Genomic DNA, 22,261 nt, shown 5'->3' with positions numbered 1-22,261 from the left:
TTTTTGAAAATGGTAGTTTTATAATATGTTATTTTTGTGAAGAATACTATTTCTATGATTGAGAGAGGTATAGAAAGGATTTATTTTAATGATTTTACACTAATGGTGATATCATTAGACCCATGGTGGCTGGCATATGTAGGTATTCTAAGTGACTTTAATAATTAACTTTTTAAAAATTAGGATTAGGATTAATGGCATTGTGTACAGAATAGAAATTGACAGAACATTAGGAGAGTACAGTGATACTTTGTTAAGCTAAAGAACAAATGAATTGTGTTTTGTCCGCTTAGGTTTGGGGACTCTGAATCATTGTTACATAGATACCATGCACTATGGCCATAACCTATGGCCATACTGTGGCATTAATGTTTTTGATGAGTCTTTTTGTAGAAATTTAAAACTGTAAACAAATGTGCTCAGTGCATAACTTCTTAATGTGTGTGTGTTTGTGATAGCTCATAGTAATTAATTAATAACCATTTTTCAGATTTATAACTACCTCGACAAGTATGTTGTTGGCCAGTCATTTGCTAAGAAGGTGCTTTCAGTCGCTGTGTACAATCATTATAAGAGAATATATAACAATATCCCAGCTAATCTGAGACAGCAAGCAGAGGTTGAGAAGCAGACGTCATTAACACCTAGAGGTTAGTGTTTTGATAACTGACCAAAATGGCGATTATTGTGCTTAGAGGAAATACTTATTTGCAACTCCTTGCTTTTGTCCTAAAATGCTTTTAGTATAGTACAACATTTTTCAAAGTGCAGGCCTCTTCCCATTAGTGGGTCATGAAATCCTTCTGGTAGATTGCCAACAGCATTTTTTTTTTTTTTAAGTTAATAGGTGTAAATAGAAAATAACAGAGTACATTAACTTGTAGTTACATATTCTTTCATAAAACTTTTATTTTCAGTCATATGTGCATGGGTTTTGAGTCACAGAGTAAAATGTATTTCTCAGTGAAAAATGTTTGAAAGTCACAGGAGTAGAGATTGAGACACTATCTTTGAATTGTAGACTTCACCATAACTAATTCCTCATGACTGAATCATCATGTGTCTTGGTCAGAGATATATGAAGATAGATGATAGATATATGAAGATAGATGATAGATGATACAGATATGTGAAGATAGAGATATATAGAAGATAGACAATAAGATAGATCATAGAACATATCTGGCATTCTTTGCTTTTTAGGGCCCAGCAGCAGAGTATAAGGCAGATTTGCATAATTCTTATTAATAATAGATTCTAATATACCAATACATTTTATAATCTCAATTCACTGTAGATAATAATGTGTTATATTAATAGAATGATAATTTTAAAAACTATGAATAGAGTAAAATGCAAATTTTTTGAGGTGTGTTTATTTTTAATTAGTGAGGAGCCCTCATTTCTTACTTAGGCCTATGATCTATCATTTTATTTTATTTATTTACTTTTAAATATTTTTTTTAAATTTATTTGAGAGAGAGAGTACAAGCAGGGGGAGGGTGGGGCAGAGGGAGAAGCACAACACTCCCCACTAAGCAGGGAGTTAGATGTGGGGCTTGATCCCAGGAACCTGAGATTATGACCCAAGCTGAAGGCAGATGCTTAAACAACTGAGCCACCCAGGCGCCCCTGTAATCTATCATTTTACATTCTTTAAGTCATCATTTTATAATTTGAGGGAATTCTGAATAGTTACATATTATAAAAATATATCTTTTGATTATTTTTGGTGACTTACTGGGTCACAGTTCACTTGTTGAACTTAACTGTAAGATAGTTGTATGGTAGTATCAGTTTTTTATTTTTAGAAAGTGTAAGCCATAATAACGGAAGACATGGAATCTTCACTTTTATGGAATCCAAATAGCACTGTCTAGTCATGAAGCAAAATGAATTTTTTTCTGGTCCCTTCAGTCAGCAAATCAGTGGTTAAACCATTCTAGGTTGGGAAGGCAAATGATGTGTTTATGGTATAAGGGATTTAAACTTTTGTTGAAGACTTAAATAATTACTACCCTTTTTAAAATACCACCTTAGTATTTGACAAATGTGATTGTTAGCAGTTGGATATCCATTGTTAATACATTTGGATTTTTTTATTTTTTTTTTTTTTTATTTTTTTAAAGATTTTATTTATTTATTTGTCAGAGAGAGAGAGAGCACAGGCAGACAGAGTGGCAGAGTGAGAAGCAGGCTCCCTGCGGAGCAAGGAGCCCGATGTGGGACTCGATCCCAGGACGCTGGGATCATGACCTGAGCCGAAGGCAGCCGCTTAACCAACTGAGCCACCCAGGCGTCCCCATTTGGATTTTTTTAATATAGAAAGGATGTAATGTACAGGTTCTTTCATACCGTGAAAAGCTACAGAAACAATGAACACATTCTTATGTATATTTGAAAGAGGGCAAGAAGTGAGATATTCCTTGTTTGTTCCTCTAAACTAAACAAATACATATTTTCATGTTGTCGTTTCTTAGAGTTAGAAATAAGAAGACGGGAGGATGAGTACAGATTTACAAGTAAGTGACCTCTCCTCAGGTTCTCCTCTGTAATAATTCTTCCTTTTGAGATTTAACTCAAGTATGTCAGCAGTAACAATGGTAGACCTATATTTGCTCATGTATTACCAGGAAAGATACTGTATGTTATATGAACGTGTTTATAATACATGGTATATATAATTTTGTAACAGTTTTTCATAGCTAATTTGTGTAGTTTGTGTATGTTGGGTTACTTCAGATATTTGAGTTTATCTTTTCTGTTGTGATACTTCTTAAAGCGTAATGCAGAGAAATAAAATACATATAGTTTTTCTCTATAAATATAGACCTGCATGAATATTAACAGGAATAGTATTTTTTTTAATCTGTAACTTGCTATTTTATCTTTCTTCCCCCATACAGTTAGAGTTGGCCTGCTTATATGTGCCAGAAATTTTAGGGGAGGCAGGTTATCTTTTAGCTTTCCTTTACCAGAAACAGTTTTTATTTGTGTGTGTGTTTTTGAAACCTGGATAGCTTTGCAAATTATGAATAAGCCTTAACTCACTGTTTCCAACCCTGGATTGCCCCTCTAAGCATCAGATGGTCTGATGGAGGGTGTAGAAGGACCTGATACCTTAAGGATTATGGCCGTTCTGATGTCTTGCACCCATTCTTTTAGAGGTGGCTATGTAGTTGCTGCACAGATGGTAAAGGTTTATAGAAAGATTCACACAGCCTTTGTTTCAGTAATGAAAATAATGAACAAGTAATAGATAAACCCCTGTGAACACTTTTCACTTATACGTTTGGTACTTTTGCCTTTGAACCAAGATATATTATTTTTAAAATTAATTAATTAATTTAGAGAGCACAAATGACCTGGGGAGGGGGCAGAGAGAGAGGGAGAGAGAATCTCAAATAGACTCCACAGCTAGCACAGAGCCTGATGAGGGGATCAGTCTCTTGACCCTGAGATCATGACCTAGCCAAAATCAAGTCAGACACTTAGTGGACTGAGCTACCTACCCTCCTGTGAACCAAGATATTTTATATATCTATTATTTAAAGTATACTGTGTATATATATGAGAACATAACTAGTTAACCAACTCTGGCATGAGAGCTATTACATGTAATAAAATTGCATTGTCTCTAGTAACACTTGAATTGTGTGGAAATAATGATTATATCATACATGGTAGAGGAGCACCTGGGTGGCTCAGTGGGTTAAGTGTCTGCCTTCAGCTCGGGTCATGATCTTGGAGTTCTGGGATCGAACGCCACATCATCATGCTCCCTGCTCAGTGGGGAGTCTGTTTCTCCCTCTGCCCTTCACCCTGCTCTCGTGCTGTCTTTCTCAGATAAATCTTTAAATACAATGCAGTAAAATTAGATTATATATAAGATTATAAGATCTAAAAAACTTTAAGGCCATGTATTTATATTTTCTAATTCAAAAATATAGTCAGTTATTTTGTCAGTACTATATTCAAGGGGTCCTGGATAGCTCAGTCGGTGAAGCATCTGCCTTAGGCTTACATCATGATCCTGGGATTGAGCCCCACATTGGGCTCCCCCTCCCTCTTCAGCTCCCCCGGTTGTGCTCTTTCTCAGTCTCTCAAATAAGTAAATAAAAAAATATATGTATACTACATTCGTGAATTTAGACAGACAGCTAGTGAAACTAGTATGAATTCGTAAAGAAAAATCTTTAGTGAATAGTTTGAAAGAAATATATGTAGTGATTTAATGTAACTTAAATGGTAACAAGTACCAAAAGAACTTAGGTAAAAGCATTTTGTGATTATATACATTGAATGACTTGGGAAGGTAATATTTTGAAAGCTTAAATAGAATTTATTTTCATGTATAGTTTCATCTTGCCGGGGGTGGAGGGGTTAGGTTCTAAAGTTAGGGCATTAGGGCAAAATGATACATAGTCAAAATATTCTTTCAAGTTTCTTTTAGAAATCACATGTCAGAGATCAATATATTACTGTCAGTGAGACTGATGGATTCTCCCATCATTGGAACATGTTTTTCTTCATTTGGGCACCAGATGAAACTGTTGGCTTGCATTTGGGCTATGTTATACAAATACTTAAATATTAGGAAAATAGCAATACTGATAGCAAATTCTTCTATAACATTTATAAAACTCTGCCAGGCACAGTTCTAAGTGTTTTACATATTTTAACTGATTTAATCTTCCTAAAACCTGTGAGACAGAAACTGTTATTTTCACACCTTTATAGGTGGGAAAACTAAAATGCAGAAATTTTAAGTAATTTGTCCAGGGCCACATCGCCAGTGAGCTTTATGCAACTAACCATACACTGCTTACTCATTATAGAGAACTGCTCCTGCATTGAGAGAAAAACAGACTAACTGAAAGGACAGGAAAATTAGCTCAAGTTTACTCTGGAGTATATTTTCATGAAATGGAATGATGGATGCCTGGGTGGCTCAGTAGGTTAAGTGGCTGCCTTCCGTTCAGGTCATGATCCCAGGAGGGCCCTGCATTGGACTCCCTGCTCAGCACAGAGCCTGCTTCTCCCTCTGCCCTCCCCCTGGCTCATGCTTTCTCTCTCTCCCTCTCTCTGACAAATAAATAAATAAAATCCTAAAAAAAAAGGAAAGAAAAGAAATGGAATGGCAAACATGTGCTATTTAAATTATTCCTCTTTGTTTTCTTTTTTCAAAGTTTTTTTTTTTTTTAAAGATTTTATTTATTTGACAGAGATCACAAGTAGGCAGAGAGGCAGGCAGAGAGAGAGGAAGGGAAGCAGGCTCCCCGCCGAGCAGAGAGCCCGATGTGGGGCTCGATCCCAGGACCCTGGAACCATGACCTGAGCTGAAGGCAGAGGCTCCAACCCACTGAGCCACCCAGGCGCCCCTCAAAGATTTTTATTTATTTGACAGAGTACAGGCAGGGGTAATGGCAGAGGGAGATGGAGAAGCAGGTCCCCTTCTGGGCGGGGAGCCTGACTGGGGGCTTGATCCTAGGACGCCAGGATCATGACCCATGTGGAAGGCAGGCACTTAACCTACTGAGCCACCTAGGCGCTCCTAAATTATTCCTCTTTTTAAAATTTAAATTAGGGGTGCCTGGGTGGCTCAGTGGGTTAAAGCCTCTGCCTTTGGCTCAGGTCATGATCCCAGGGTCCTGGGATCAAGCCCCGCATCCGGCTCTCTGCTCAGCAGGAGCCTACTTCCTCCTTTCTGTCTCTGCCTACTTGTGATCTCTGTCTGTCAAATAAATAAATAAAATCTTTAAAAATAAAAATAAATAAATAAATAAAATTTAAATTAAATTGGGGTCCCTGGGGGGCTTAGTCAGTTAAACATCAGCCTCCTGGGGTCAAGCTGCACATCAGGCTACCTGCTCAGCGGAAGGGGGATGAGGGTCATCGGTTTCCCTCTTGCCCTCTGCCCTTCACCCCACTTGTGCAAGCATGTGCTCTCTCTCAAATAAATAAAATCTTTACCAATTTTTGACTTAAATCATTGCTTAAGTTAAATACATTTATTCTGTGACTTCACTCTAGTTAATATGCTTTTTGCAGTTTCGTTCCAATTATTCACCTAAATAATTTTTCCCCATTAGGCCAACCTACACTCAGGCCAAAGCCCTATCCTATATTTTCACAATTTCTAACTAGATTTTGCTGAAATAAAAAGAAGAAATTTTTGTTTACCTAGGGACAACTAACTAAATTCATGTGAGAGATAGCATTTTTTTTCCTGATGTGGATCAGGATGAGGCACAGCATTGTGAATTATTCACTAATAATTAACTCTCAAATGTAGCACAATTTAAATTAAAAGGTTAATTGAATTTCTGTCTTTAAAAAAAAAGGTTTATTTATTTGAGAGAGAATGGGAGGGAGAGAGAGAAAATCTGAAACAGACACCCTGATGAGTGCAGAGCCCCATGTGTGGCTGGATCTCACAACTGCAAGATCATGACCTGAGCCAAAACCAAGGCACTTTACTGAATGAGCCACCCAGGTGCCCCTTCAATTCCTATTTTGCTAATTAGAATAACTGTTTACTTTCTAAGATAATTGAAAGTGCCAGCCAGATGGAATAGGACCATAATAATAGTTTTATCTGCTGAAAATCTGTCTTTTGGGTTGTTTAAATTATAATGCGTTAGGAAGTACTGATACTTTTTTTTTTTAAAGATTTATTAGAGAGAGTGTGAGCTTGTATGTGAGTGGGGAGGAGGCAGAGGGAGAGAGAATCCTCAAGCAGACTCCCTGCTGAGCACAGAACCTGAGGGGTGGGGTGGATCCCAGGATCCTGAGATGACCTGAGCCGAAATCAGGAGTTGGCCTCTCAACTAACTGAGTTACCCTGGCGCCCCGGAAGTACTGATATTCCTTTTTTTTTTTTTTTAAAGATTTTATTAATTTATTTGTCAGAGAAAGAGCATGAGCAGAGAGAGAAGCAGCCTCCCCTCTGAGCAGGGAGCACAGTGCAGACTCAATCCCAGGACCCCAGGATCAGGACCTGAGCAGAAGGCAGATGCTTAACTGGCTGAGCTGCCCAGGCATCCCGAAAGTACTAATATTCTTAACCCATTTATTAGAAACAAACTAAAAATAAATCCAGAAAACACAAATGGGATATGAACACAGGTGCCTCAGATGCTGAGAACCAGGAGTAGTATGGATTTACAAATATGGATAATTGAAAAGACTCTTGGAATTCTTTCCTTTTAGCTGAGAGAGTGATAACAAAGCTGGTTTGTTTTTAGGCACCCAGTTAATAAACTGGTAGTTCATCAGCAGTATCATTCCCATCTAGCTAAGCATTGTGTCTCTAATAAAGAGGGTGAAAAGAGCCAGTCAAGATCCTATAAAATCACAAATTCAGATAGCCAACGAGTGTTACCATATTTAGTTTCTCTGGTAGACTCACAGAAGCATTTTTAGATGTGGAAAAGACTAGAAGACTAGAAGTCACATGTCTTGATATTTTCACCTAATAGGTAAGGAAGCAGTCCCAGTAAAGTTAAGTGATTGCTGTGGTCCTACAACTACACAGTGACAGAAAAAGACTAGAACCCAGATTTCTTATATCTCCATTTTAGTCTTAGTTCTTCTACTGTGTTCAGTGTTTTTCCCTTTCCCTATAGTCCTACTTCATTTGTACTGAAAAAAATCTATATACATTTGCTTGGGTTTTAAGGTGCCTCCAGATCAATTGCATTTTATTCTACTTTCCAACCATGTGCTTGAAATTGATTGGTATTATTGACATTTTATAGGTTTGGAAACAACAAAGTTTATATGACTTGCCCAAGATCATATAGCTATTTAGACACAATGCAAAGGCCAAAGTTAAAGTTTTGTTACGCCTAGCACTATTCTTTTTCCCTTACACTGCCTTCCCATAAGTGAAAGGGCATTCCTCATACAGATTTACATAAATAAGGAGGGTGAAAAGAATCTGTTTACTTTGCTTGAGGTTCCCTGAAAAATCATTGTGTGTTGTACATTTGTTACTAGATAATTTGAGGTTTTCTTTCTTTTTAGGTGAGACAGAATGTCAAAATATTTTAAGTTTTTCTAAATATGTGATCACTCTTAGATTTAGGGCTATTGGACATTTTTTCAAGTAAAATCATATGAAGCTCTAATAATTTCTTTGGCGTTCTTTCAGAATTGCTTCAGATTGCCGGAATTAGTCCACATGGTAATGCTTTAGGAGCATCAATGCAGCAACAGGTAAATCAACAAATACCTCAGGAAAAACGAGGAGGTGAAGTGTTGGATTCTTCCCATGATGACATAAAACTTGAAAAGAGTAATATTTTGCTGCTTGGACCAACTGGGTCAGGTAAATAACTTTCTGAAAAAATTACTCGTTAAAAAAATAGAGTATAAGTGATTCTGTAACCTCTGTCTTGTGATTGGAGATTCTGGCTCTTGAGAGGAATATCTAAGGCCAATCTTAGGGATACATTATCAGTATTTCTGCATAGGCTTCAAGCTGAATTTGAGGAATTAATGCAAATCCTTAACACTTTTTTTTTTTAATAAGATTTATTTATTTTACGGAGAGTGCACGCATGTGCATATGAGCAGGGGAGGGTCAGACGGAGAGGAAGAGAGTACTCAGGAAGACTCCTTACTGAGTGCAGGACCTGACACGGTCTTGATCCAGGTCCCAGGACCCTGAGATCATGACCCCAGCCAAAATCAAGAATCAGAAGCCCAACTTGACAGAGCCACCCAGGCACCCTAATCCCTAATGTCTTAATGGAAGTTAAATAAAACAACGAGATTTACTAAAAATAACATACCATTAAATCTAAATAATAGTAAAGATGTACGAGTAATTTTTTATTATATACTAGATTTAATTTATTTAACATTTTTGTAGACAGATTGTGTAGCAACATATTTTTAGTAAACTTTTAGTTGCTGTTTCTATTTGTAGGTAAAACTCTACTGGCACAAACTTTAGCTAAATGCCTTGATGTCCCTTTTGCTATCTGTGACTGTACAACTTTGACTCAGGCTGGATATGTAGGTGAAGATATTGAATCTGTGATTGCCAAACTGCTCCAAGATGCCAATTACAATGTAGAAAAAGCACAGCAAGGTATGTTTTTCAGTATAGCCTCTCTGTCTCCAGATGTAGTCTATTGGGGAAGCAGTCTAATATTAAGAAATACCATAATTCTTGTTTTTTGAGTCAAGGAGTAAAATTCTGTAACTCTATAATGATAGCTATGTTAAACATTTTCTAGCATACTAAGGGCCACAAAATTTGCTTTATCTTATTGTTGTTAAGATGACTACTAGGGTGAAAACATGCCAGATTACTATTCCATTAGGTCCTTAATGCTATTATTGTTTTTCCTACTCTGACTCCCCTGTAGACTCCTAATCCTGGGGTGGGGTAGGAGAGGGTGCCAGGACAAGCGAAGGAGGGTGCAGGGTGAATCTAAACTTCTGCTAGTACCAGCACTGTATACATCTCATGCGTCCCCACTATACCTCTGTCACAGCTTCCTAGAATGAAGAACCTGAAAACATTAGTGGGGTGGATAACTAACATCAGAGACCTGGTTATCATACCCAAGTGATACTCTGTAATGGATTATAAAACATCTACACAAAATTATAAATGGGAGAGACAGCAGTGTATTTTTATGAAGTTAAGCTCTGTATATGTTAAGAGGGAAAGATTGAATAACCTTTCTCTGTAGCTACCTAGTCTTTTAAAACTGAGGTTATTTTGTGTGTATCTTTTTCATATTATAAATAGAATCCTCCTTAAATTATAGGAATTGTCTTTCTGGATGAAGTAGATAAGATTGGCAGTGTGCCAGGCATTCATCAGTTACGGGATGTAGGTGGAGAAGGCGTTCAGCAAGTAAGCAGTTGAATATTTTGTTCAAGCCCACTAAAAGGAAGGGAATACATCAACCTCCCAGATATTGTACGTTTGGTTTCACATTCAATTAGATTCTATTTTGTTTATTTCTCCCACCCCAAACTCCACATACCATTTTATTTTTTTATTTTTTTTTAAAAGATTTTATTTATTTATTTGACAGAGAGAGATCACAAGTAGGCAGAGAGGCAGGCAGAGAGAGAGAGAGGGAAGCAGGCTCCCTGCTGAGCAGAGAGCCTGATGTGGGACTCGATCCCAGGACCCTGAGATCATGACCTGAGCCGAAGGCAGCGGCTTAACCCACTGAGCCACCCAGGCACCCCTCCACATACCATTTTAAAGTGGTTCAGATCCTAAGAGAAAGCTGTTGGTTATTTTAAGTACCAAATTACCTTTCTTAGGAAATAAAAATATTTGAAAAGATAGAAAAAATGAAATTTGATTTTTGTTGATTTTATTCTTTAGAGGCCCAGTTAAACATTTCTAGAAGACTCTTGAGAGTTCTGGTTCTAACTAGACATAAATGAAGTATGTACATGTATCTTATTCTTTTCACTTAGATAATAGGATAAAATAGATAAAATCGTGTTTCATTCTATGTAGAATGATAATTGAAGTCTTAATGATCAAGTGGCCAAGTTGACTTTTTATTGGTAACTAATTATGATATAAAATACAGGATAAGGAAAACTGCTTTCATTTTTATTTTGACTGAGACATAGAGAGGTCACACTCATAAAATGTGCTAGGTAATTTTTTTATAAAAGCATCTCAAAATATAGGTAGTCTAAAAGTTTAACACCAGGAATAGAATAGAATTTTAATTCATATGAAAGACAGATCAACTATTTTCAAATTTAAATGTTCCCACCATGGTTGGGTACCATCTTACAGAGTCAATTCTGTCTTTAGGTCATAATTAGGTCTTTGCCATCAAAAGCAACCTTTCGCATTGACTATTTCTTGAGTGCATCAGGAGTCTGTACTATTCCAAAGAAATTTACAAATTATTAATATGATAGTGCATTAGATTTTCATGTTAGTTGTAGAAATATGGGAGTTTTCATTAATTATGCTCATTGACCATAACCACGTATTATTTTCCCCCTTTGAATCCCATTTTCTAAAGTAAAATAAATAATATACTTACACAATGATTCTAAGTCATTTGTTCTTTATTTAGGGGTTATTAAAACTACTAGAAGGCACGATAGTTAATGTTCCAGAAAAGAATTCCCGCAAGTTACGTGGAGAAACAGTACAAGTTGATACAACAAACATCCTATTTGTGGCATCTGGTGCTTTCAATGGCTTAGACAGAATCATCAGCAGGAGGAAAAATGAAAAGGTGAGTTTTTCTGAAGGGATATAGGGTAGTGCACATTTGAAGTTATAGAGGATGTATAGTCAGTTTCCAGTTGTGGATTTTTAATTTAGGTTTTCTTAGAGCATACCAGAAATATATTCCTAGGTTGGTGGTGGTGGGGTTTTTTGTTTTGTTTTTAAATTTCAGAATGGTGAATTGAAAGATTTCTAAAGATCATCTATTTAAAGTTCATTTATAAAGTGTAACTTGATTATTCGGTTTTATATTTTATCTGAGGAGTTCTTTTATAATTTGAGGTAGCTGCATCACATCAGTAAAATTTCTGTTCAGGCCTTTTGCCCAATTCACTAGAGCCTAATAAAGAGCTTCTCTCCATTTCCTCCACCCAGGAGTTTTCTCAGAGATCACCTCTGACATTCACAAAATGAGGCAGCCAGTTTGGGGGTTGGGGAAGGGTTGTGATCCCACTTAGTTTTTGTTTTTTGTTTTCTTTAAAGAGACCTTTCCTTCCCTTTCTGCTCCTCCACTCTCTTCTTCCTCTTTCTTCTCTAAATCCAGTTTTTCCATTTCCTTTCGGTTTTTCTCTTTTCTTTTCTTTTCTTTTTTTTTTTAAGATTTTATTTATTTATTTGACAGACAGAGATCACAAGCAGGCAGAGAGGCAGACAGAGAGAGAGAGGGAAGCAGGCTCCCCGCTGAGCAGAGAGCCCGATGCGGGGCTCTATCCCAGGACTCTGGGATCATGACCTGAGCCGAAGGCAGAGGCTTTAACCCACTGAGCCACCCAGGCGCCCAATCCCACTTAGTTTTATAGATGTTTTTAAACATTCTTGATTTGGGGGCACCTCAGTGTCCCTCAGGGGACCTTGGTTAAGGGTCTGCCTTTGCTTGGATCATGATCCCAGGGTCCTGGGATTGAGTCCCACGTGGGGCTCCTTGCTCAGTGGGGAGCCTGTGTCTCCCTCTCCATCTGCCCCTCCTCTTGCTTGTGCTCTCTCTGTCTCTCTCTCAAATGAGTAAATTAAAAAAACCTTAAAAAAACAAACAAAAGGGGTACCTGAGTGGCTCAGTGGGTTAAGCCTCTGCCTTCAGCTCAGGTCATGATCTCAGGGTCCTGGGATGGAGCCCCGCATTGGGCCCTCTGCTCAGTGGAGAGCCTGCCCCCCCACCCCCGCACCTGCCTCTCTGCCTACTTGTGATCTCTGTCTGTCAAATAAATAAAATCTTTTACAAAAACAAACAAAAACCACATTCTTGATTTTAACTTAAATAGCCTTGATTTTAACTGGAACTTACTCTTCATATCTGCAGGTACATGCCCAGTACCTATGTTGGTTACAATAAAGTATAATGTCAACATAGTGTCAAGAAGCCCAAACTCACCAGTATTTTCCATGTTTTGTGTTTTACATAATAGCTAGCCACAAATGATTTCTTTTATATATATTCTGTATTCTATCTAAATAAATTTATAATAGATCAACTCTGCTATATTGTTTGCTTTAAGTCTCCTTGGCTTTGCACCCACTAGTTTAAGCAGCAGTTTATTAGCAGTAAAAAAATAATACTGCTAATGGAATGGTTGCCTGTGGTAGTTCCTTTGGATACCCTAGATGAGAAAACACTCTTGTATGAATACTGACTGAGCCACATAATGCTTCTATTCCTTAGTACCAGTTCTTACTCAGCATGGATAAGGTCAGATTTTAATTTTTCATATTAGTTAATTTATGTCATTATTGCTTTTGAAATTTCACATGAATTAGCTTAACAAATTAGAAAGAAGAAATTATTTCTTTGTGTGTGAGAGAGAGAGGGAGGGAGATAACTTTATATTCAAAATTCTGGGGGCACCTGGCTGCCTCCTTGAGAGAGCATGCAACTTCCGATCTTGGGATTGAGAGTTTGAGCTCGATGTTGAGTGTAGAGTTTACTTAAAAATCTGTAACCAGAGGCAAGGATCATGTTCTGATACCTGATTAAAATTAGTGCTTCCAAAAAGAATTTGAAGCTAGGGACATGTAAAAAAAAAAAAAAAGTTAAAAGTAATGTCAAAAAAGAGATCAGAAACATGTAGAAGGCAGGTTTAGGTCATTTGAACTTCTTAATGAAAAGTAGGGAGAAATCATGGACTCTAGTTATTAGTACCTGAAAGGGGAAGCATATGAGGTTGGTCTTCAGGAGACACAGATTTAAAAGAATTTATCATATAGATCTTTATGGAAAAGACACAGAGGTAAGAGAGTCTTCAACAGTGATTTTATAGAGAATTAAATATGTGCATGTGACTGTTGTTTTTATCAGCCCTTGTTGGAAGCCAGGGGTACAATATTAAATAATGCACTTATGTTCCAACCATACCGGGCTGCTTGCACTCCTAAGTTTTATTCCTCTTGCCTTTTTTGCTCATGCCCTCCCCTATTTCAATCCAGTTAGCAAATCTATGTTCATCTTTTAAAACTTGGTGAAGCTTTCTTGATCACCTCCTACCCCACCTCCCCAGTATGTGCCTCTTTCCCTCTTGTCTACTGCTATAATTTCCTGGTTGGTTGTCCTTCATTGCACCTGTGATACTTTAATTCCTTCATGGGTTCTCATTCTAAATAAGCCCCGTTAGGGTATGGCTGTCTTTAGGTTTGTATTCCCAGTGTTTTATAATAAAGCTTTGTAAATGTTTATATTATATAAAATAAATATATTTTTAAATTATATATGCTTATACATAATAAAAGCTTACTAATGTTTAAATTATTGAATGGAAAGTAATTTTCTTTCTGATGTACTATTCATGTATACAGCTTAGAGTGTCAAAGGAATGAATTTTTGACTTAGGCAGTTTTCTCACATATCATGAGCTGCTTTTTTCAACAAAAGCTGTATGACATATTAAAATTAAACTTCCTAACAATTGCCTAGAGTATAGTTCTTTTATATGAACCAAAGTAGGATCCATACACCTTAGATACCCAGCCTTTTTTTTTTTTTTAAACAATGGGTATGTGTGTGGTTTGGGGTGTGTTTTTGTTTTGTTTTGTTTTGTTTTGTTTTTTAAAGATTTTGTTTATTTATTTATCAGAGAGAGAGAGCGCAAATGCATAGGCAGACAGAGGGGCAGAGGGGGAAGCAGGCTCCCCGCTGAGCAAGGAGCCCAATGTGGGACTTGATCCCAGGACTCTGGGATCATGACCTGAGCTGAAGGCAGTCACCCAACCAACTGAGCCACCCAGGCGTCCCTGGGGTGTGTTTTTTTGTTGTTGGTTTTTTGTGGGGGTTTTTTGTTTTTTTATTTTTTTATTTTTTTAAAGTAATCTTTACATCCAGTGTAGGGCTTGATCTCACAATCCTGAGATCAAAAGTTGCATGCTCCACCAACTGACCCAGTCAGGATCCCCAATACCCAGACTTTTGCAGCAAAGTTAGCCTTCTTGTTTAATGTCATTCTTATATGTTTTTTATAAAATCAGAATTATTCTAACATAGGTTGATGTGTGGAACCTCGAATCATGATTTTAATAGAATGCTTAGCAGTGACTTAAGACACTTAAGCATAATTTCCTTATAAGGGTGCTTGTTCCATAGGCACTAGTACTATTTACAGTGTTACAGAATTAATTTTGGTTACAAAATAATTACTGTCTCCATTTTAACAGTTCTTACACATTTTAGAAACCACACTAGTCTAGAGGTCTCAGAAAAACCCTACAGATCATCATCCAAGTTCTTTTTTTTTTTTTAAGATTTTATTTATTTATTTGACAGACAGAGATCACAAGTAGGCAGAGGCAGGCAGAGAGAGAGGAGGAAGCAGGCCTCCCGCTGAGCAGAGAGCCCGATGTGGGGCTCGATCCCAGGACCCTGGGATCATGACCTGAGCCGAAGGCAGAGGCTTTAACCACTGAGCCACCCAGGCGCCCCTCATCATCCAAGTTCTAAGGGACCTCCCTTCGTAGTTTTTACCTGTTTTTACTAGAATTCATTCTTTGAGAATTGGTTATTAAATGGTGGTTTAGTTCTCAGTTCTAAAGGCAGATAGACCTGAATTCAAATCCTAACTTTACCACTTATAGCAAGGAGAACTTGGTCAAGGTACTTAACCTTTTGAAGCTTATTTTCTTCATTTGTAAAATACGAATGATAGTAGAACTTTCATATATTGCAAAGGTCACATGAGGCATATATGCAAAGTACTTAATACAGTGCCACTTCTTTCTACTATTTTTAATTCTGTCTTTTCTTGGTAGTATCTTGGATTTGGAACACCTTCTAATCTGGGAAAAGGCAGAAGGGCTGCAGCTGCTGCAGACCTTGCCAACCGAAGTGGAGAATCAAATACTCACCAAGACATCGAAGAAAAAGATCGATTATTACGTCATGTAGAAGCCAGAGATCTCATTGAATTTGGCATGATTCCTGAGTTTGTGGGACGGTTGCCTGTGGTAGTTCCTTTGCATAGTCTCGATGAGAAAACACTTGTACAAATACTAACTGAGCCACGTAATGCTGTTATTCCTCAGTACCAGGCCTTATTCAGCATGGATAAGGTTAGATTTTTATTTTTCATACTCAATTTGTGGGGTTTTGTTATTGAAACTGCATAAATTAACTTAAAAAGCAAAACCAATCCTGCTTATCTGGAATACCAGCCTATTCCTCACTAAATATGGATCTAGAAATGAGGGAAAGCAGATTGTGTTCTATTAGACATTTAAGAGTTGGCTTTGTTTTTTTCCTAATATGCCAGCAGCCTACTCTCAGCCCCTTAAGTCAGACACATAGGATTGTCCTTTCAGCCTTAAAATGTTAAATGCTTTTGTTGCAGCATCCTGTGTATACTTTTATATACTTCTGTCTTAAGTTCCCTCACCTTCCTCATCTACTTCTCTGCAGCCAGACATCCAGTCCCACAAGCCCAGACATCCAGTCATACAGCATATGTTTTGGGTTTTATGAACTTTGTGTCTTTAAATAATTAGTTTCCTCTCTTCATTCTGCTACCACTACCTCAAGCTCTTTTATCATTCTTTACCTTGACCCATACTTTTGACTCCCAAAAAGTCTCCCTGTCTCAAGTCTGTTTCTGAGCACCACCACCAAAATAGCATTATCTTCCATTTTACTTCCAGAATGGATCATTTTTATATTGTTGAACATAATGCCCAGAAAATAGATTTTAAGTTCTTAATAAATATCTAATGAAAGAATAAACATAAAGCTAGTTATTTTACTCCTCTCCTTAAATCCTTCATTGGTCCCCTTGCTTTTTTTAATGCCCCCACATTGGTGCTCCCTTAGCACCACTATGCATACATTACTGTAAATGCTAGTTTGCTAATTTGTCACCACCCAGTAGACCTAAGTTCCTTGAGGGCAAAGATGGTAATTCCTCATTTCATCTCTAGTATACAGGTAGGGGCCCAATAAATGTTGAATAAAGTCGTGGAAAGTCCATGTTAATCTAGAAAACCTCTTCAAGGACTAATGAGAAACTTTGTGATTCGAAATACTGTTACTTCTCTTGGGCTAATTGACAGAAACGAGTGCTTGAAGGCAAGGCTATAAAGCACCATGAGAGATAATTACCTTGCTTAAATTTTACATTTTCTGGAAGTAGAAATTCATAACCATAATTTGCTTCATACCAAGGTCTTGTGAAGTGTGGTGTTCCAAAGTATGTTAATCTTTTTTTTAGTATATTTATAAAGTATCAGTAATTTGAACTCTTGTTTTGAAATTTGTGGTAATTTAGAGAGATTTGTCTAAAGCTTTGCCTTTGTTCTTTAGGATGAGAAGGTTAGTAATATTCTTTAAAATGAGTGATGAGTGTTTTCTAGGAAGTAAGTAATGGTCAAAAAATGCTTTAGTCTGAAAGGGGACAGAGTCAGTCAAGATGTAAAGATTCTGATCCTGTGGTTCTAATTATTAGTGAATCAGTATACTTAATCTGCTTGAACTTCTTTATCTGTAAAGTTAGGGCGTTAGTCCCTTTTTGTTCTACAAAGGCTAGAAATGATGATAGGTAGTAACAATTAATAGATCAAATGTTATATGGTTATATTAGGAAAACGTAAGTATTATCTAAGTTCTCATTTCTTTTTATGTATTTGTAGTGTGAACTTAATGTTACTGAGGATGCTTTGAAAGCTATAGCCAGATTAGCACTAGAACGAAAAACAGGTGCACGAGGTCTTCGGTCCATAATGGTAAGTTGGCATTACTAGATTATTTTCTTGCTCTTGGTTTTATAAATATTAAGTCTCCATGTTACTTCTTTGGAAATATATCCATGGAAGTGTCCTGGAATTGTTTCTTGTGGTCATTATTATTATTATTATTTTGTCTCCATAGATTATATTTTTCTTTATTATAAAAAAGGAACTGTAAAGTATTTCCAACAGGGGAACTTGGGTGGCTCAGTCAGTTAAGCATCTGACTCTGGATTTTGGCTTAGGTCATGATCTCAGGTTGCCTGTTTAAGATTTTCTCTTTCCCTCTCCCTCCCTGCCTCCTCTCTCTCTCCTCCAAGAAATAAATAAGCAAGCATTTGCAACAAAGGACATAATAACATTAAAGAAATAGAGAAAATCAGGATTCTGGGAAGGAGAATTTGAAAATTTTATTCGGGCCTTTTGACTAACCTCCCTAGACAACTTCCTCAGACCCATTGAAATTCTCATTCCTGTTTGTTTGAAATTAAATTGCAGATACCATGATATTTTTTTTACCCTTAAATTCTTCACAATGATATGAACTCACTATTCTTTCTTTCTCCTCTCTTCCTTTCTTTCTGTGAGCAGGGGGGAGAGGCAGAGGGAGAGAGAATCTTAAGCAGGCCCCACACCCCAGTGTGGAGCCCGATGCAGCACTCAAATCTCATGACCAAGATCATGATCTGAGCTGAAATCATGAGTTGGACACTTTAACTGAGCCACCCAGGCACCTTGTGAACTCCCATTTTTTGGTTCTGTTAAAATTCTAGAGACCCAGCCTATTTTCAGCCATTACCTACTCTATTTTCAGCCATCACCTACTCTATTTATAGTGTTCTCTCCCCCTGCTTTCCAGGTCTGGCTGTACAGTGGGTTACTATTTTCCTACGTGCTCCCAAAGCAAGCATATGTTCCTATTCTCTTTTAAGGTTTTCATTGCTAATTATTACTGCTCTCGTCATAATAGGACTTTTTGATTGGAACTACACATTTACCACAGACAGTTTGAGATTGTACTCTGTAATGAATTCCTGGACTTCAGGTGTTACTGATTAAAGACAGATTTAAAAGCATGCAAACTACAAGAATAGGTCATATAGTTAACATATTTATTTCCTTTTTATTTTTTAAGATTTATTTATTTATTTGACACAGAGACAGTGAGAGAGGGAACACAAGCAGGGGGAGTGGGAGAGGGAGAAGCAGGCTTCCCACTGAGCAGGAAGTCTGTTGCAGGGCTCAATCCCAGTACCCTGAGATCATGACCTGAGCCAAAGGCAGACGTTTAATGACTGAGCCACCCAGGCGCCCCATAGTTAACATTTTAAAAGAAATTTTTATGTACTCCAGTATTTTCCTTAAGATCTGCAGCTCTGTTGAAACAAACGCTTATTTGAAGTCATAGTTCAAAATTGAAGAGTTTGGTAGAGATTGTTTAGGATTAAATCATTTTCAAAGTAAGGATTACCATTTGACCTCTGTGGTAATAAAATATGCCAAGAATTCTGAGTAACACCGGAATCCAGAGGTGCAGTCTTATTATATGTGCATGGTGGCCTAAGTAGACAGAGCTATAGATAAATAGCTTTCCCTTACAGAATGAATTCTCTCTGAATTTAGTTAGCAGCTGCTTTAATATGAAGAGTATGAAAGCTTTTTATATTGGTTTTTTTTTTCAACATTCAGTTCCTGGTATACAGAATTAAGGACTTAGTAATATTTGTTAAGTTAATTAATTTGATTGGTGGCATATAGAGCATAAGTATTTTGTATGTAACCACACTTTTCCATATAATTCATTACTTCTTATCTCTTTAGGAAAAGCTGTTACTAGAACCAATGTTTGAAGTTCCTAATTCTGATATTGTATGTGTGGAGGTTGACAAAGAAGTAGTAGAAGGGAAAAAGGAACCAGGATATATCCGGTAAAGTGTTTTGTCAAGCTTGAACAAATCTAAAACTTAAGATCAGCTCCTTACTGCTATGGTTTATTGGTCTGTCACAAAAATTGCATGAGCATCCTTATATTCATAAAAGTGCCATAATCTCAAAAGTTTTCTGTGGAAAAGATGTCCTAATTTTGGTTTATAAAATAATAGTATTTTGTGAGTCTTTGAAAATTTCTTGAAAATTAGCCTTCCCCTAAGGAAGAAGTATCAAAAGAGATAGAAAAGTCATCCAAATGAGATTTAAATGAACTTTGCTGCTAATTCTGTCATTTATGAATAAGTGGTTTCAGATCTTTCACAAAATTTTCTCTTGGTATTATCATGTTGGTTGACAGATTGACCCATCTTTCACTGCTTCGTCTGTTTATCCCAGGGGTCAGCAGAGTTGCTTGTAAAGGGCTAGATGAATACTTGAGGGCCACACAGTCTGTATTGCAGCTGTTCACCACTGCCCTCAGAGCGCAATAGCAGCCACAGATAATTATCAGTGAATGAGCATGTTAGTGCTCTGTTAAATATTTACTTAATAAACCAAGTGATGGGCTTTATTTGGCCTGCAGGCTGTCGTTTACTGACCCCTGGTCTTTTCAATGAATATTTATTATATACCACTTGATATTAATGTTACATACCAGAAATTGAATTTGTTTTAACTAAGTCACAAGGTGTGTTATTTTGTTTGCTTATCTTTTGAGATAACTTAGGAGGTAGTTGATTCAGAGACATAATCTTTTATTGGTTGATGACAATATATGAAAAATTTTATTCTGATCATAATTTTGGCTAGATTTGCTCAGAAGCTATTGACTTCTTTACTACAGATATATGCTAAATGTCAAGGATTTGAGTTGAAATAATAGGTTCAACCTTTTTGGTGGAAAAATGGATTTTTAAAGACTTTGCAGTTGAAGCCTTGTCAATTTATTTCAGTAATAAATTTGTTAAGGAAAATAATGGGAAAATTACAACTCTTAGTTTTGCAGTTCTCAGTATTTCCTGTATTTCACTACTAAGAAATCTGAATGTTAAAAGTGCTCTTAATATTTTCCTTTTTTGTGTGTTTTTTCTAGCTAGGTGGATTAATTTATTATTTTGAGCCTAGAAAACATGTTTACCCCTAATTTTTATTTAAATAAAAAAAAACCTAATGGCTTTTTATGATAGGGCTCCAACGAAAGAATCCTCTGAAGAAGAATATGACTCTGGAGTTGAAGAAGAGGGATGGCCTCGCCAGGCAGATGCAGCAAATAGCTAAACTGTCAGACTTCTGTCTTGTATATAAAACTTTTCCTTCTTTTGTTTATGATCGTAACTGTCTCTACAGTCTGACATTAAAAGCATTGGATCTATCTTGGATATCATACATGGTCAGAAGCCTTTAGGATGTAAAAATCAGATCATGTATATTATGTAACATCACATTGATTTATACAGAGGACATTATGTGGACTTTAATGATACAGTGTTCAGAGATAAAATGTACATTATTTTGGTTCAGTTTTTAAAAAATATGCTTTAACAAAATTCTTAGGAGTTCCTTTAAGCAATGCAGGTGTTGCAATAACTGGATTTTACAATAATGTTACTCTACAAATGGGAAAATAAATTCTTTAAAATTAAAGATTGGGATACCATTTTTTAGTTTAACCTTTTTTTACCCATATCTGTTGCCTGAAAATATTGGAATTTTATTCATCTTAAAAATTGCAATAAATAGTCTCCAAGTAGTTAAAAATTTCATGGAAAAGTACTCTGAAAAACCATATTTTGCTGATTTATTTAGCTGTGTTCTTAGTCTTATCTGCTAATGCATAATACCAATTTCCCAATTGGTACTATAGAAAAGGCCATTCCCTTTCTGACTTGTCTGATTTATTTTCCATCTTTGGTCCATTTTAGTATCATGAGCTTGGCAGATGGAATTGAACTCTGCCTTAAATCTTCAGGAAAAGACCATTTAATTCTGAAAGTAGCATGCATTGTCAGTCATAGTAACAGCCATGTGCTATCCTAATACTGTGCACTTATGTAAAGTGCTCAGCTAGTTTTGTTTTGTTTTTTTGGTGTTGTATATCTAATTCCTTGGTTTCATAGAACATTAAAGAAAATCTATTCTTCTCTATCAGCAGAAATGACTGTGTTCACACTAAAATATACGTTAACCTCCATTATAGAACAAAACTAAACAGGGAAAATTTGGAGGGGCTTAATAAAGTTATTTCATTTGATTCTATAAATACCAAAATATTTGGGTACCTTTTAAGCTTAATGATGATACAAGTTTCCATAACTTAAACAGTTAAACTTCATTTGAAATTGTTTAAATCAGAGTACATTTAAATATTTGTTTTCATTATTTGGTTTATAGATTCTTGAGTTTTCCTTTTGCCCCCTTTTTCTTAGGAAAAGAACTAAGCTGTTCGCAAATTCTAAATCCTATTGATGAAGAATTGGGCTTTCTATATTGTGATAACAGATGTGAGCTATCTATGGCTGGTAGGACCAGAAATGCACTTTTGTAGAGTGTTTAAGCCTGGTTACTATAAAATGGAACAGAAACTGATATCCTTCTTAGTCTCTATTAATGGTTAAAGTTCTTCTCAGGAAGTCTTTCATATTATAACTTTATTATCTTTCTCTTTATAGCATCATTGTTTTCCTTTTTGTAGAGTGAAAATTGGAGTAGTTACTAAATATAATAAGGGTAATCCTCCAGAAATGGACTGGGAGACATTTTAGTCACAACAACTTGCATTTGGTTTTTGAAGTTGTTAACAAAGCATAATTGATGTTTTTAAATCAAACAAACTGAGTATAACTACAATTTGTATCTTGAAACTTATGTTTTGGCATTTGAATAAAACAAAAGTACTAAATGAAA

The 22,261-nt window shown here is 36.4% G+C and overlaps 1 protein-coding gene across 2 annotated transcripts in view; it reads left to right on the top strand.

The window, feature by feature from the left end:
- CLPX (caseinolytic mitochondrial matrix peptidase chaperone subunit X) overlaps positions 1-22,261 on the top strand; it is a 44,371-nt gene extending 22,110 nt beyond the window's left edge. The window contains exons 5-14 of one of the 2 annotated variants that reach the window (XM_080808785.1): positions 491-650; positions 2,481-2,522; positions 8,156-8,332; positions 8,936-9,100; positions 9,789-9,877; positions 11,082-11,246; positions 15,467-15,766; positions 17,333-17,425; positions 19,250-19,356; positions 20,545-22,261. In XM_080808785.1, coding sequence (XP_080664911.1) covers positions 491-650; positions 2,481-2,522; positions 8,156-8,332; positions 8,936-9,100; positions 9,789-9,877; positions 11,082-11,246; positions 15,467-15,766; positions 17,333-17,425; positions 19,250-19,356; positions 20,545-20,635 — 1,389 coding nt within the window. In that variant the 3' untranslated portion in view covers positions 20,636-22,261. The remainder of the gene's footprint in view (positions 1-490; positions 651-2,480; positions 2,523-8,155; positions 8,333-8,935; positions 9,101-9,788; positions 9,878-11,081; positions 11,247-15,466; positions 15,767-17,332; positions 17,426-19,249; positions 19,357-20,544) is intronic. The other variant, XM_080808786.1, reaches the window with a different exon arrangement.

This window comes from Martes martes (genome assembly GCF_963455335.1).
Source record: "Martes martes genome assembly, chromosome: 7".
In the NCBI taxonomy this organism is placed as follows: Eukaryota; Metazoa; Chordata; class Mammalia; order Carnivora; family Mustelidae; genus Martes; species Martes martes.
Note: the sequence above shows the minus strand (reverse complement) of the source record. Positions and strands in the feature narration are given on the sequence as shown.